The 15,719-nt window shown below is 49.4% G+C and overlaps 1 protein-coding gene across 1 annotated transcript in view; it reads left to right on the top strand.

Annotated features, from left to right (window-relative positions):
- The window catches only part of DICER1 (dicer 1, ribonuclease III), a 51,461-nt gene that overhangs the window by 17,970 nt on the left and 17,772 nt on the right, over positions 1–15,719 (top strand). The window contains 12 exon segments of the mRNA XM_051839149.2: positions 1,395–1,637; positions 2,055–2,209; positions 2,876–3,008; positions 3,740–3,815; positions 5,087–5,226; positions 7,165–7,344; positions 7,907–8,120; positions 8,306–8,459; positions 9,350–9,532; positions 9,704–9,809; positions 10,327–10,502; positions 12,013–12,796. Of these exon segments, the coding sequence (XP_051695109.2) occupies positions 1,395–1,637; positions 2,055–2,209; positions 2,876–3,008; positions 3,740–3,815; positions 5,087–5,226; positions 7,165–7,344; positions 7,907–8,120; positions 8,306–8,459; positions 9,350–9,532; positions 9,704–9,809; positions 10,327–10,502; positions 12,013–12,796 (2,544 nt within the window).

Below are 15,719 nucleotides of genomic sequence, written 5' to 3'. Positions count from 1 at the left end.
CTTTCTGATGATATTCCAGGTGTGGGGGAATCCAGGAGCCAGTGTGACACATTGGACCCTCTAAAAACCGGCTTATGTGACTGTTCAGTTTACCCCGAATTGGACAGCGATAGGATTTTAAATCTGGTGTGAAAAAGCTGTGACTTCCATGTTTTAATAAATTCTGACTCCTTAAATCGAAAATTTCCCAAGGTGCCAGAAAAATGAGTAATGCCCTGTCTGTGGGTTTGAGTTTTTTTTTCTTTTTTTTTTTTTTTAAACTTATTTATTTGACAGGTAGAGTTATAGACAGTGAGAGAGAGAGAAAGAGAGAAAGGTCTTCCCTCCATTGGTTCACTTCCCAAATGGCCACTACGGCCGGCGCACTGTGTGCACTGATCCGAAGCCAGGAGCCAGGTGCTTCTCCTGGTCTCCCATGGGGTGCAGGGCCCAAGCACCTGGGCCATCCTCCACTGTCTTCCCGGGCCACAGCAGAGAGCTGGACTGGAAGAGGAGCAACCGGGACAGAATCCGGCGCCCCGACCGAGACTAGAACCTGGTGTGCCGGCACCGCAGGTGGAGGATTAGCCTAGTGAGCCGCCGCGCCAGCCCTGGGTTTGAGTTCTAAATGAGTTAGGGAGTTTAGTGATAAAATTTGATGTTTTTGAGGAATCTTGGCCCAGTCTCATAGACATGAGACAGCTCTGAGGAGGAACAGAGGGTCAGCACAACTCCAGAAGTGAGTTCATCTGGGCTCTTGAGTGGGGAGATCCACCTGACGTAAAGAAGCCCGTCTCTCTCCAGCGTGCAGCTGTAAGGCTCCCTGGCTTGTGACGGGGTGCTTCCGGAGCACGGAAAGGCATTCTTTCTTTCCTTTTAGATTTATTTATTTACTTGAAAGGCAGAATTGGAGAGAGGGAGAGAGAGAGGGAGAGAGATCTTCTATCCACTGGTTCACTCTCCAGATGGCCACAGAAGGCAGCACAGGAGCCAGGAGCTTCTTCCAGGTCTCCCATGTAGGTGCAGGGGCCCAGCACTTGGACTGTCTTCTGCTGCCTTCCCAGGTGCATTAATTAGCAGGGCACTGGATGGGAAGTGGAACAGCCAGGACTTGAACTGGTGTCCGTGTGGGATGCTGGTGCTGCAGGCCGTGGCTCAACCGGCTGTGCCGCGGTGCCGGCCCCTAGAAATGTGTTCCGATGCTCTGGTCACGTGCAGGTGAGCACCGCTGTCAGTGACTCAGCGTTTCTGCGTCTGCGCACTGCAGGTTTCCTGTGATTCGGTCATCTCTGTACCTTGGCTTCAAAGATTGATCATGACTAGAAAGGACAGCATGATTTTTTTTTAAATTTTACTGCATTATTTTCTTTGAAAGTTTCTCAGAATTGCTCTTTTTTTGTGGGTTTGTTTTCCAGGTACTTCGAAAATTTCGAGCGCATGAGACCAACCTGCTCATTGCAACGAGTATTGTAGAAGAGGGTGTTGATATACCAAAATGCAACTTGGTGGTTCGATTTGATTTGCCTACAGAGTATCGATCCTATGTTCAATCTAAAGGAAGGGCAAGGGCGCCAATCTCTAATTATATAATGTTAGCAGATACAGACAAAATAAAAAGTTTTGAAGAAGATCTTAAAACTTACAAAGCTATTGAAAAGGTAAGTTCAAAAAAGTAATATGGCGTCTTCGGTATTATTTGTGTGCCTAGAAGTAGATAGAGCAGTTTCAGCGACTGCGTGGCTTCCGCAGGAGCGTGCAGTGTGCCCACGTCAGGAGCTGAGAGGGAGGCAAAGCCGCAGGCCACTGTGCGTATGTGAAAGGTCACAGTGCGGCAGCGGGGGGTGGGGTGGGGGTGGGGAAGGTGCCTGGGCTGTCGAGGATGGGTGTCTGGAGTGCGCCCCGGAGGTGTGCACTGACCACCTGGGGCACAGAGGGCGGTGACCTGACAGGCGCAGCAGAGTGTGGGAGACGGGGGTGTTCTGCATCCAGAGCTTTTCTGGAGCTACAGAAGCGGGCGCCTGGCCCGGCAGAGGAGACGCTTGTTCCCGCGGTAACGCCTGTTTGTGAACCGCCAGATCCTGAGAAACAAGTGCTCCACGTCGGTCGACACCGGGGAGACTGACGTGGATCCTGTCGTGGACGACGACGACGTTTTCCCTCCGTATGTGCTGAGGCCTGATGACGGCGGCCCGCGGGTCACCATCAACACGGCCATCGGGCACATCAACAGGTAGGTGCCCGGGTCTGCGTGCGGCGAGCCCGAGCCCGGGGGCGTGGTGGGGCGTGGTGGTGTTCACAGCCTGCAGGCACAGTACTGTGCAGTTACATTTCACTCTTTGGGCTCACAGAATGGAGACGTGCTCATTTTACTTGGGTTTCATTTAATTTTATTGTGCTCATTAATTTTTCTTTTCTAAATCGTGAACTTCGCTGTTTTATGCCACAGATGTTAGGTAACGTTGAATTTTCCATTAGCAGTTACATGAGATTATGATTATTGTATTTTTTAGTATGTTTTAATGTACACTTGCTGAGCTCATAATGACATTTCTAAGAACTAAATTATCTTCACAGATCCGGAATAGTTTCTGTGTGCCATCCTTCATGTATGTGGCAAAGTTCACTTTAAATAAAAACGTGGTCCCTGGTTGCACACGTCAGATTCCAGGCACCCGGCAGCCATTGAGTGCCTGGCAGACAGTGCAGAGCCGGGACCGTTCACGGGAAGTTCTGTTTGATGGCACCATTCTGTGTGATTCAAAGAGAGAAGCGGCGAGGTGGCAGCTCCCTGTGGCGATGCCAGTCCGGCAGGGGGGAGGGGCCAGCACGGGTGCGAGGCTTGGTCGTGCGTGTCAGTACACGCTGTGGATTCAGCCCAGGATCTCTCTCCCCACAGATACTGTGCCAGATTACCAAGTGATCCGTTCACTCACCTGGCTCCCAAATGCAGGACCCGAGAGTTGCCTGATGGTACCTTTTATTCCACTCTGTATCTGCCAATTAACTCACCTCTGCGAGCCTCCATTGTTGTAAGTTTAGAAGAAGAAATGAATGTGCCTTTTAAAGTGTGTCATTAATGGATTCTTTTTCAGCTTCTGTAAGATATGCACGAGGTAAGTGTGGCTGTAGAATCTGCTTTAAAAGGCAGATTTCTAGAGCACGTTTGTGGTCAGCCGCATGTTCAGTCTGCATGTTCAGCCCCTGCTATAGAGCCGTGTTTGAGAGGGTCATGCAGCTGTGGCTGATACAGTTACAGGGACACACACTTCGTGCAAGTTGGGCGGCTCCAGTTATCTTGTTGTTGTTTACTCAGGAATCTGCATTTGTAATGCTGTCCTCGGTCCCAATACTGATTTCCAGATATTCCAGCGTCACTAATTCCCGTTGCACCTAAAAAGTACTCAATACTGTTAATCTTTGTTACAGTTTCATCCTAGTGTGTCTTTGTTTTGGTTTTTTATTGCACGTTTGTGTATTAGTAAAAATGAGAGACTTCGAAATGTTACTGATATTTAAATTGATCAGAATGAATAGAATCTTAGTTATGACAGTTTTTATTAGGAGAGGGGTTCTAAAGATGGAGTTTTCAGATATTCAGATAAAGATTTTTTATAAAACTTGCTGGCATTTTTTAAAATAAACTTTGTTCTGGTAAATTGAACTTTGAAGGTACTGAAGCAGAGTTCTCGTCCATGTTTTGTGTGCTAATGATAACACGGCTACACGTACATGAAATGGAAATGTCTTTTGTTATTTTCAGGGTCCACCAATGAGTTGTGTACGGTTGGCTGAAAGAGTTGTAGCTCTCATTTGCTGTGAAAAACTGCACAAAATTGGTAAGGATGTTTGAAAAACATATGCAAATGAGAATAAAATGCTTATGCATTATAAAAAGCATATCAAGGAATGTATAGGTTTCTTTTTTTTTTTTTAAGATGTATTTATTTATTTGAAAGAGTTACACAGAGAGAGAAGGAGAGGCAGGGAGAGAGAGAGGTCTTCCATCTGCTGATTCGCTCCCCAATTGGCCGCAACAGCTGGAGCTGCGCCGATCCGAAGCCAGGAGCCAGGAGTTTCCTCCTGGTCTCCCACATGCGTGCAGGGGCCCAAGACCTTGGGCCATCTTCTACTGCTTTCCCAGGCCACAGCAGAGAGCTGGATTGGAAGTGGAGCAGCCAGGGCTCAAACCGTTGCCCATATGGGATGCCGGCACTGCAGGCGGCAGCTTTACCCGGTACGCCATAGTGCCGGCCCCGTCTAGGTTTCTAAGCATTGTGTAGAGCCTGGAGCTTGCTGCTCTTGGTGTGTTTTGGGGAATATGAATGCTGTTATGGAACTTGAAGACCCTACAGCGCCGTGGAGGCTCCTTGTGTTCCGCAGCTTAACTGCGAACAACTATCAATTCTTGGTGTCCTTTACATGAAGGTCTTTTTTAACTCTGAGTTATGAACCAGGGTTTAATCCCTCTCAGTCTATGCTGATAAACAAATTAAACTTAAAAACACACACACACACACACAAGACTTATTTTCCATGGCCTTCTTATTCAGAAGGGATATGTGCTGTTGTCCTGTTTAGATGTTTTTATTTTTGAATCTTAGGATAGAATTTGTAGTCTGAATGGCACAGTGGATTTTGCCTGAGTAGCAGCTGTGGTCACTTTCATGTTGTTAAAGATGCAGATACCTTAGTGTTCATCACTTTAGTTAACTTCCTGAGTGTTGTAGATTATTTACAGGTGCAGGCTTTGGCACTGCTGGTTAAACCAGCCCTCGCACACCTGCACCCCCTATCAGAGGGCCCTTTAGAGAGCCCTGGCTGCTCTGCTTCCCATCTGACTTCCTGCCACCGCATCCTGGGAGCTCAGGTGAGTGGGCCTGGGACTTACCCTGGGCCCAGAGTGGAGCTCCAGGCTCCTGAATTCAGCCTGGCCCAACCCTGGCTGTTGCAGGTGTGTGGGAAGCGAACCAGTGGATAGAAGGTATCTTTCTGTGTCTGCCTGTTCAAGTAAGTGAAAGCAAATAAATATTTAAGAAAATAGATTGTTTGCTAGTTAGTTAGAAAGCAGAAGTCTCGATTGTGTTAATTCTCTTTTAAAACTTTGTAGGTGAACTGGATGAACATTTGATGCCAGTTGGGAAAGAGACTGTTAAGTATGAGGAGGAGCTTGATTTACACGATGAAGAAGAAACCAGTGTTCCAGGAAGACCAGGTTCCACCAAGCGGAGGCAGTGCTACCCGAAAGCAGTTAGTATCGGTTAGAACTGCAGGGCAGGCTGCACTTGCTCCCTGCTGCTTCCCGTCGGAACCCCCGCGGGGCTGGCGTCGCGCAGCACTGGGCTGGGCCCGCCGTGGCTCGTGGCTCGTGGCTCGTGGCGCACCGCTGCCCAGATCATTCCCTCTGCTTTCACGTGTGCGCTGTGCTCTTTCTGCTTCGGATGCTACTTCTGTTTCCTCTCGGACGTATCCTTGGGCTCACCCATCAGATCCCACTGAGGAGTGTGTTCCATTCACAGAGAGACTGTTTGTTTTATTCATTTGGTGGTATGAGTCTTGGCTTTGCTTACGACTGGAGCCAGGACAGAACAGGATTCCTGTGATAAAATGCACGAGGGAAAGGCACGCTCTCGAGGTGACGGGGGCACTGGAGGGGAGGCGTGTGAGTGTCAGGGTCATCGTGTGGGCTGCAGAGCCAGCTACTTCCGCCCCGTGAGCCTGGCCGATCTCCGGCCACCAGGCAGGACCACGCGCAGAAGCGTGTCTGATCTGACTCCTCATTAGAGCCTACTTGGCTGCACTAGGGATTTCTCAAATACTTGTTGGAAAGACACCAAACAAAAGGGAAATTTTGCTGTGTACCTTTGTTTTTATAGTTTCAGTTACTTTTTACTTTTCAAAAATTCTTACAAAGCTGAGCGTTTTCAAGATTCAAAATCACGCCGAGTTCCAGAGGTCAGGAATGCTCCCTGTTTTCCTGCTGGACTAGTTCCACAGGACAGCATCGCTCAGAGAGGGGTTCCGAGGGCCACAGTGCTTCCCGGTCCTTCTTCAGAGACGGTGCCTTGTGTGTTGTCTGATTGACTCGCTGTAACTGCCTCCTGGCCTGCACGTCTCTGCCTTTGGACTGCAGTGGCAGTTGCTTGTCATCGAGTCTCAGAAACTGCAGTTACGTTCGTACTGAAAGCTGTGCACCATCTGAGAGTAATTTAGCTTCGGTGCACTCTCATGTTAGCCAAGGTGGCTGTTCCGGATGACGATACTGATTCCTGCTGACCCGAAAATATGCTCTTCTAGTACCTGGGGATAAAAATCAAAGCGTGCACACACACACACACACCAGTCTGTGTGTGTTTTATATTTAAAGAAATGAATGTGTATATGTTTATACGCATTTATACATAGAAAACTGCTTACAAGTTTGTACAGGATATCAAAATGTTAATAAAGGTTATCTTTGGCAATAGGAATATATGGAATTTAAAAAATTTTGCTGTTTATTTTGATACTCTACAAGGAGTAAATACTTACAACACCTAAAGGAAAAAAGAGTTTTTAAAAAGAGATTTATTTATTTATTTATTTGAAAGAGAGGGAGATACAAGAGAGATCTTCATCTGCTGGTTCACTCCACAGATGACCACAACAGCTGGGGCTGGACCATGCCAAGACCAGAATCCAGGAGCCAACAGCTTCTTTCGGACCTCACCCACATGGGTCGCAGGGGCCCAGACACTTGGGCCACCTTCTGCTGCTTTTCCCAGACAGATTAGCAGGAAGCTGGATCAGAAGTGGGACAGCCGGGACTCAAACTGGTGCCCATATGGGATACCGACACCACAGGCGGCAGCTTAACTCACCTAGCCACAATGCCAAGCCCAAGAAAATATTTTTCTAGTCAGAAGAAATAGATCAAATGAGTAGTACTTTTTATTGAAGACCTGCCGTGTTTGATGGTTTTCTAAAATGTTGGTGTTAGCCGTACAGTCAGCAGTGCATTATAACATAGTGCACCTGGGCCACCATGCTGCCACGTCCTCAGACATACTCACTTCCCCAGAAGAGTTAAGCAGTTAGGGGGTCTGTCAGCTTTTAGTAAGGCTAGGAATACATTTGTTTTCTTACCAACATCTGGAAAATAAGTAAGTAAACTTGCACATGATGTGTAATCTGTCTTTCCAATTTTAGATTCCAGAATGTTTGAGGGATAGTTATCCCAAACCCGATCAGCCCTGCTACCTGTATGTGATAGGAATGGTTTTAACTACCCCTTTACCTGATGAGCTGAACTTCAGACGGCGCAAGCTCTATCCCCCTGAAGATACCACAAGATGCTTTGGGATACTGACAGCCAAACCCATACCTCAGGTGAGCTCTTAGTAATGACTCTGCATGTGGAAAAAGCGTGTTCTTAAAAAATCTGTAGGGGCTGGGATAAAGAAAACTAGTAGTCAGCGTGTGTTGTTACCTCGGTATTTTGTTACCTCAGCATGTTAGAGTATCTGAAGCTGAAGGCAGGGCAGGCGTTGCGGGGTGGGTAAACCTCTGTTTGGAACACTCGCGTCCCGCGTTGCGCCCAGGATTGAGTCCTGACGGCTCCCTGCTAACGTGCGTCCTGGGGAACAGCAGAGGGTGACCCAAGTATTTGGGTCCCTGCCACCTGCATGAGAGATCTGGGTGGAGTTCAGGGCTCCTAGCTTTGGCCTAGCCCAGCCCTGGCTGTTGCGGGCCTTTGGGGAGTGAACCGGTGGATGGAAGATACCTCTCTCTCTGTTTTTCCATCTTTCAAATAAACAGACATTAAGAAAAATTTTAAAAAAGAGTTCACTCAGCATTTCTGTCCCCAGACAGAAAGCTGCTTCCCGCCTGAAGTCGCCGTGCCGGGGGAAGGGCCTGCTCACTCTGGGGTGCTTTGTTTCCCTTTTGTAAGATTCCACACTTCCCCGTGTACACGCGCTCTGGAGAAGTCACCATATCCATCGAGCTGAAGAAGTCTGGCTTCACGTTGTCTCTGCAAATGCTTGAGTTGATCACACGGCTGCACCAGTATATTTTCTCACATATCCTTCGGCTTGAGAAACCCGCGCTAGAATTCAAGCCTACAGACGCCGATTCAGCCTACTGTGTCCTACCTCTGAATGTCGGTAAGGAGGCCCTGGGCAGATAGCGGCGAGAAACTGGAAGTGTGGTTTGGCAATGAGCTTGCTGTGGGTGCTTCAGAATCTCTTACTTCGACAACTGGCTTAGACACATGTGAGTGTGTAGTTTAAATGAGAATCTCTTTTCTGCGTAGATTTTAACAAGCTAAATTGTCTTTTTCTCATCCAAGTTAATGACTCCCGCACTTTGGACATTGACTTTAAATTCATGGAAGATATTGAGAAATCTGAAGCTCGCATAGGCATTCCCAGTACAAAGTATTCAAAAGAAGCACCCTTTGTTTTTAAATTAGAAGATTACCAAGATGCAGTTATCATTCCAAGGTAGGAATTTAAAAGAAGGGAAAACAGTGGGGACGCTTGGTTGGAGGAGATGCACTTCTCACTTGGGAGTATCAGTGGGCTGTGGCTTCCGCACTGTTAGCTGCTGCTGGAAAGGTTGGGGCTCCCTCCCTGCGGAGCCTGGGCTCTCTGTGTCCTTGTTTCAAAGAGAAGGCATGGGAACTGTGGGTAAAGAGATGTTGCTTTGTGACGGTCAGGTCGTTGAGTGATCCTGCTGGCTTGCTTACAGTGTCTGTCCTCTGAACTCCCAAAGCCTGCTGTGGAATTTGGTCATAGTAATCTTCATTGCTTCAAATTCTGCAAGGAAAAATGTCATTAAATTCAATGAAGACAGTAAATCGGAATGCTTTTTTTCTTTCTTAATTTGTAGACATTTAGGAATGGGGTTTTTGGGAGGTAAAATGCAGGAACTTTTCATGGAATTAGAGTATTGGCTGTAATCAGTCCTCCTTTGACTTTTTCTGGGCACTGTTATCGGTAGTGTATCCATACAGCAGTACACTGCATGATAACAGTCTTTCGTGTACAGCGTTACTCATGTTCAGAGATTTTTATTCAGTTGTTTGGGTATTGTAAGTTTTCTGTACTGTTCTATACGGCGTGGTAGTATTTAAATGCTCCATTTAGCTTTTGTGTATTATCAGAGTATAGACACTTAGGACAGACGTAGTAGGGGAGAATAGTTCTTCCTTGATTGAAAACTGCAGTTATTATCTCAAATATACTTGAGATGCATAGTTTAGGATGGAATCTTCACTAGTGTTCTTAACCTTTTAACTCTCAATCCTGATTAGTGTTTCCAGAGTAAGAACAGTTGGGTTTGCAGAAAAGTTGATGTAAACCAAAAGCAACTGATTGTCTTTCTTTTTCAGATACCGCAATTTTGATCAACCTCATCGATTTTATGTAGCTGATGTGTACACTGACCTTACCCCTCTCAGTAAATTTCCTTCCCCTGAGTATGAAACTTTTGCAGAATATTACAAAACAAAGTACAACCTTGACCTGACCAATCTCAACCAGCCCCTGCTGGATGTGGACCACACATCTTCACGGTAAGGCTCCGGTGTGTGTGAGAGCCTCAGAGGCCTGCACACACGCCCAGCGGGGCCCTGGAGTCGGGAGAGCCCCTGAGCCCGGGGTCCTGTGAGCTCCCCAGGGGGAGAGCCACTGGAAGAGTGGGCTTATTCTCGTCTGTCTGATGGAGCTGTTTTGAAATCTCGTAGACTCAATCTTTTGACGCCTCGACATTTGAACCAGAAGGGGAAAGCTCTTCCTCTGAGCAGCGCTGAGAAGAGGAAAGCCAAGTGGGAGAGTCTGCAGAACAAGCAGGTATGTCGCCCCTCCTGGAGACAAGCTCGAGCTCCCGTGCCAGCTCGCCTGAACGCCTGGGAGGCCTGGGAGTTGCCCGTCCTGTGTCCGTGGGAGGCCTGGGAGTTGCCTGTCCTGCAGGTTTAGGTCTTGTTTCGTTTGATCAGTTATGTGTTGGATTTTACTTCAATGTCGTTTTTGGCATGGACTGAGAGTTTGGCTTTTAGACTTGGCCCGCTGATATAATTATATCACGTGATCATCCTTGTAAGTCCTAGAATAGATCCCATTTATGAGTTTTAGCTTTGCCCACTAGGGAAATTGCTTTTAGTGTTCTTGTTTTCATTCGTGTGCGTGTGTGTGTGTGCGTGTGTGTGTGCGTGCGTGTGCATTGCGTGCGCATGTGTGTGCGTGTGGTGCGTGTGCGTGTGTGTGCGTGTGTGTGTGTGCGCGCGTGTGCATATGTGCGTGTGCGTGTGTGTGTGTGCGTGCGTGTGTGTGTGTAGCATTTCTCTGTTCACCTTTTCCTTGCCCGAAGATCCTGGTCCCGGAGCTCTGTGCTATCCACCCCATCCCTGCATCGCTGTGGAGAAAAGCAGTTTGTCTCCCCAGCATTCTCTATCGCCTTCACTGCCTTTTGACTGCAGAGGAGCTCCGAGCGCAGACAGCCAGTGATGCTGGCGTGGGGGTCCGAGCGCTTCCTGCGGACTTCAGGTAGGTTTGCCTGTGCGCCAGAAAGAATGTGGGTTTTGAACTGCTGTGTGTGACCGAATAGGATCATGTTAAAATTTTGATTTTATATAAAGCAATGCTTCAAAGATTAAGAAGAGAGTGTGTTTGTCTAGTACATGAAATAAAGGCATCCTTTGAATCCTAAGTGAGAAGTCTGTTTTGGGTCACTGGGCCCTGTGTTCTTGGCCAATAAGAGAGAACTGAGCCTCTGCACTCAGAGATTGTCCTCCTTCCTCTGGGGCGCGGCTGGAGCAAGGCTCACACAGCCCTGGCTCCCTGGCCGGCACTGTAAGAATGCTTTCTTCTCTTTGGGAAAAACAAGTACATCTTAACAAGCTGTTGCCTCAGCATTTTGTCTGTCTTCGTTATTTTCTTCTTGTTGGTAAAGTGTCTGCCTGCTTAAAAAAACCTGGAATTTAGTCACTCGCTAATGCTGTTCAGCCAGTTGGCAGCGCTGGGTGATTTTGCGGATTGCAGGAACGGTAATCACAGCTGTGTTGAGAACTCAGCGTGGTGTCAGACACCGCATAACTGCTGCAGCCTACACGACCGCGGGGAGTCCATGCAGAATAGAATTGAAACCTGAGCTTATTGTGATGCAAAAAAAATTTGGAATCCATGCATAGTTTTTTCTTTTCCTTTTAGTATCTATATATTTAAAAGGTAGGCAAATAGAGAGGGAGAAGGAGAGACAGGGAGATCTTCAAGTGGCTGCAGTGGGCCAGCCAAAGCCGGGAACCAGGAGCTCCAGTAGGTGGCAGGGCCAAGTACTCGGGTCATCTGCCGTTGCTTTCCCAGACGCTTTAGCTGGATCAGAACAGAGCAGCCAGGCCTCGAACCGGCCCCCTAATATGCCGCCGCCACAGCTGTGGCTTAACTTGCTGCGCCACCACACGAGTGCCTGTGCGTGATGTTTTCATGATATACACGATTGTCGTGAACTTTTTGAAGGCCCTCACCCCCGCTCATATGCATGGACTTTAAAATTTTTTGTGCCAAAATTTACCCTTCAATTCTGTTTTCCATGGACTTTTGGAAGTATGCTTAAATTTGCTTGTTTAACTGTTAGGATAGTGCTGTAAGGCCAGAATTGGGTTAGCCCCATTTTCCATGCAGAAAGTAACACAGGAAGATTACGCAGGCTGTGGTGCAGCCTGTGTTAGCTGCCGCTTGCCGTGCTGCGCAGTTAACTGAGGGCCCGAGCGTCCAGGCTGTGCAGTGTGTGGCCCCAGGTGCTGCAGGCTGCCTCCAGCCTCTTGTTCTTAACTGCCTGCCGTGTTCCTGGGCAAGGGGTCACAGCAGCGGGGGAGCCACGTCCCTCTTTGTAATTTACGTTGCACAGAACTTCTTGCTTGAAAACTGATTTTGCTTCCGAAGTATGCGTATATGTATCGGGATCTTCATTTTATTTTATTTTGTTTCAAATTACCTACTGCTCTGAGCCTGGCCCTTTTGAAAGATCTAATGAAAAGTTGTAAAAATACCTTTCCAGATACCCTAACTTGGACTTCGGGTGGAAAAAATCTATCGACAGCAAATCCTTCATCTCAGTCTCTGGCCCCTCCTCAGCGGGCGGTGAGCTTCACTGTAAGCACAGCACAGTGGCAGGCCCTGAAAATGCTGCGCAGCAAGGTGCTACCCGAACCTCTTCTCCAGCAAACCACGACCAGGTGTCTGTGGGCTGCAGAACGCCACTCGCGGGGGCCCCGGGCAGGCCCCAGAGGGAGGGCCCGGCCGGCCCGGCGGCAGCCAATGGTCTCTCCCACAGTCGGAGTCTTGCCAACGGCAGTTACGAGTTCGCTGACAGAGACTTTTGCCAAGGACATCAGCTGAATTACTACAAGCAGGAAATACCTGTACAACCAACTACCTCATATCCCATTCAGAATTTACAGAGTCATGAGAACCAGCCCAAGCCCAGCGATGAATGTACCCTACTGAGTCGTAAATACCTTGACGGAAATGCTAACAGATCTACCTCAGCTGGAAGTCCCACAGCGGCCGCCACGCCCGGTACGACGGACACGGTCAGGGCCCTCCAGGGCAGCACGGATTCCGAGCAGAGCCCTTCTGTCGGCTACTCCTCAAAAACTCTCGGCCCCAACCCTGGACTGATTCTCCAGGCTTTGACTCTGTCCAATGCTAGTGATGGGTTTAACCTGGAGCGGCTCGAGATGCTCGGGGACTCCTTTCTGAAGCACGCCATCACCACCTATCTCTTTTGCACTTACCCCGATGCTCACGAGGGCCGCCTTTCCTATATGAGAAGCAAAAAGGTGAGAGAAGGGTTCTTGTCGTGCGTGGGCAGTGGGCCAGCGTGCCGGAAAGCAGTTGGAGGAGGTGGGAAGGCGGTGCTTGCAGAGAATGGCGCGGTGGACCCATCCACCTGGAAGGGACGGGAACCCACTCTACACGGGCTGTTCTCAGGGTTGGGGCTCAGCTGGTCGGCGTGTGCCCTATGCATCGGGGGACATTCACCTCCAGCCACGCTGTCGGTGCGAGTTTGTGCCCCTTCCAGCTCCTGACCACGCTGTACAGAAATGGGCAGCGCTGTCATTCAGAGAGCTGGTCCTGTGCGGAGCTGGGTTGGACTTCTGTGTGTAGGAGGGCGCTGTCGGGCTTCCCAGATGTGCAAACGTGGATGAGAGGCACGGTCCCTGGGGAGTCGGAAGGCTGAGTAACAGACCTCCCAGCTCGGTTCCTCTGCAGTGTAGACAGTGACACTCGGCTTCTGAGTGAGTAATTGCCTGATAGCCCCAAGGAGAGGTAATGCTGCCTCCGAGAGAGGGAGAGACAGATATTCCACCCACTGGCTTACGCCCCAAATAGCCACAGTGAGTGGGGCTGGGCCAGGCCTATGCCAGGAGCCAGGAGCTTCTTCCGGGTCTCCCATGTGGGTGCAGGGGCCCAAGGACTTGGATCAGCGCCTGCTTTCCCAGGTGCATTAGCAGGGAGCTGGATTGGAAGTAGAGCAGCCGCACAGGCATACGCTCCTGCGTAACCTCTTACCCACATGGTGGGCCTCTGCCTTCTTCAGCTTAGCATAGAATCCAGACTTGAGCAGAGGGGTCGGCACTGCGGGGTAGTGCAGCACTGGCATCCCACGTGGGCCCTGGTTTGTGTCCAGCTGTACCACTGCCAATCCAGCCTTCTGCTATGGCCTGGACAAACAGTAGAAGATGGCCCAAGTGCTTAGACCCCGGCACCCATGTGGGAGACAAAAAAAGCTCCTGGCTTCAGAGCGGCACAGCTCTGGCCATTGCAGCTGTTTGGAGAGTGAACCAGCAGATGGAAGACCTTTCTTTCTGTCTCCCCCTCTCTCTGTTTGTAACTCTGCCTCTCAAATAAATAAAGAAATCTTAAAAGACTTAAGGAAGAAAAGTAATTAGTGCAAAATGTTTACCTGGTGACAGAGGCAGGTCTCTAGGCAGCGCAGCCTCCTTGATATCAGCTTAGGGAACTGCTTATCTTGAGCACTGGAAGGAGGGAGCAGCACTTGCAAATCAAGGGGGCGTAGATAAGCAAAGTGAACAGGAGGCAGAGCTGCCGGGGCTCAGTGCAAAGGCAGGGCCTGGAGTGCTAGGCTGAGGAGGTTGCAAGTTATCTTGAATACTAGGGTACTCTTGAAAGACTCTGGAGCTAGGGTCTGGCATTGGGATGCAGCCTGTTAAACTGCTGCTTGCAGTGTCGCGTCCCAGTCAGAGTTCCTGTTGGGGTCCTGGCTGCTCTGCTTTCCTTCCAGCTCCCTGCTAATGTGTCTGGGAAGGCAGCAGGTGGTGGCCCAAATACCTGGGCTCCTGCCACCCAGGTGAAAGACCTGGATGGAGTTCCTGGCTTCAGCCTGACCCCGGGCTATTTCGGCTATTTGGGGAATCAGCCAATGAATGGATGAGATCTCTCTCTCTCTCTTACTCTGCCTTTCAAATAAATAAATCTTAAAACAAACAAAAAATGGTTAACCTGGAAGTAGAATGTAGTGTGGATTGGAAAGCAAGACCATTCCAAAAGTGGAGGCAGAAAATGGGGTGGAACTAAAGTGGAGGCTGTGGGGGAGGGGGGCTGCACTGAGTAGCAGTTTCAGGAGTGGTAATTTGGGGTAGCATAAAACAAAGTAGCTACCCTGCCAGACACTAACTGCTGTTGTCTTTTATGTACTTGTATATTATCTAATTTAATTCTCATAATTCCATAAGGTTTACAAACACTTATATGATCCCTGTTTTAATTTTTCCACTCTTAAAAAAATCATTTATTTAAGGGCTTGCAGTGGCCCAGTTGGAGCCACAGCCAGGAGCCCTGAGCTCAGTCCAGGTTTCCCCCATGGGCAGCAGGAGCCCAGTCTCGAGCCAGCACCTCTGCTTCCCAGGATGAAACCCAGGTACTCTCTTCTGGGACAAGAGTGTGCCGATCGCTAGGGCAAGTGCCCACCTTATCCCCGTTTTATAGATGAGGACAATGAGGAAGCCGAGTTTAGCATGCCCAAGGTCACATCCAAATAAGGGTGACAGTTCTGGGGTGCAGCTCAGATGATGCGGCTTGGGAAACCTTGGTCTCCACCATCATAGCAGCCCGCGTCTTGTCCTGCCCCATGACCCCAGGCCTGCAGTGAGCATGTCGCCTGCACACGCTCGTGCAGGGTGAGGCGGGGGGGATGGTCGGGAGCCACAGATGCTGAGAAGTTGGGTGCAGGGCCCAGGGCAGAAATGTGAGAGGTGGGTGTGGGGCTGAGGTTTGCCCCTCCTGGGCCGCCCTGGGCAGTGTTCAGTGACGTGTTCAGGGTACTGGGAACCTAGTACTTTGCAGTGGTTTGAGGAGTCTTTTCCAGGAAAGTGAGGACAGAAGCTTTGAGAGTGAATGGGACTCACGGGGCGATTGCAGGAAGCTGTATCCAAGGATGAGAATGGGAACGAGTAAACCCGTTAGAGAAGGAGAGGATCGTGGTTTACAGAACCTCCTTCACCTTCTCAGAACCCTTGTGACTGCTGACTTCCAGCGGGAGGAACTCTCCCTCCCTCCTCAGCCTGGTGTCGAGGCCTTGTTAGCATGCTCTCCCCACGGGCCAAGCCCCGTGCTGCTGGCCTGGCGGGCCCTGCTCAGCCCACCCTCCTTGCAGGGGCTGAGGCTGCTAATTCTCTCAGAGTGCTCTCCCTCCTTTGCCTGGGCGCCTGTCTGTGCAGAATTTTGCCTCTTATCGGAGTG

The sequence above is a fragment of the Oryctolagus cuniculus genome, chromosome 20, assembly GCF_964237555.1.
Source record: "Oryctolagus cuniculus chromosome 20, mOryCun1.1, whole genome shotgun sequence".
Classification (NCBI taxonomy): Eukaryota; Metazoa; Chordata; class Mammalia; order Lagomorpha; family Leporidae; genus Oryctolagus; species Oryctolagus cuniculus.
Note: the sequence above shows the minus strand (reverse complement) of the source record. Positions and strands in the feature narration are given on the sequence as shown.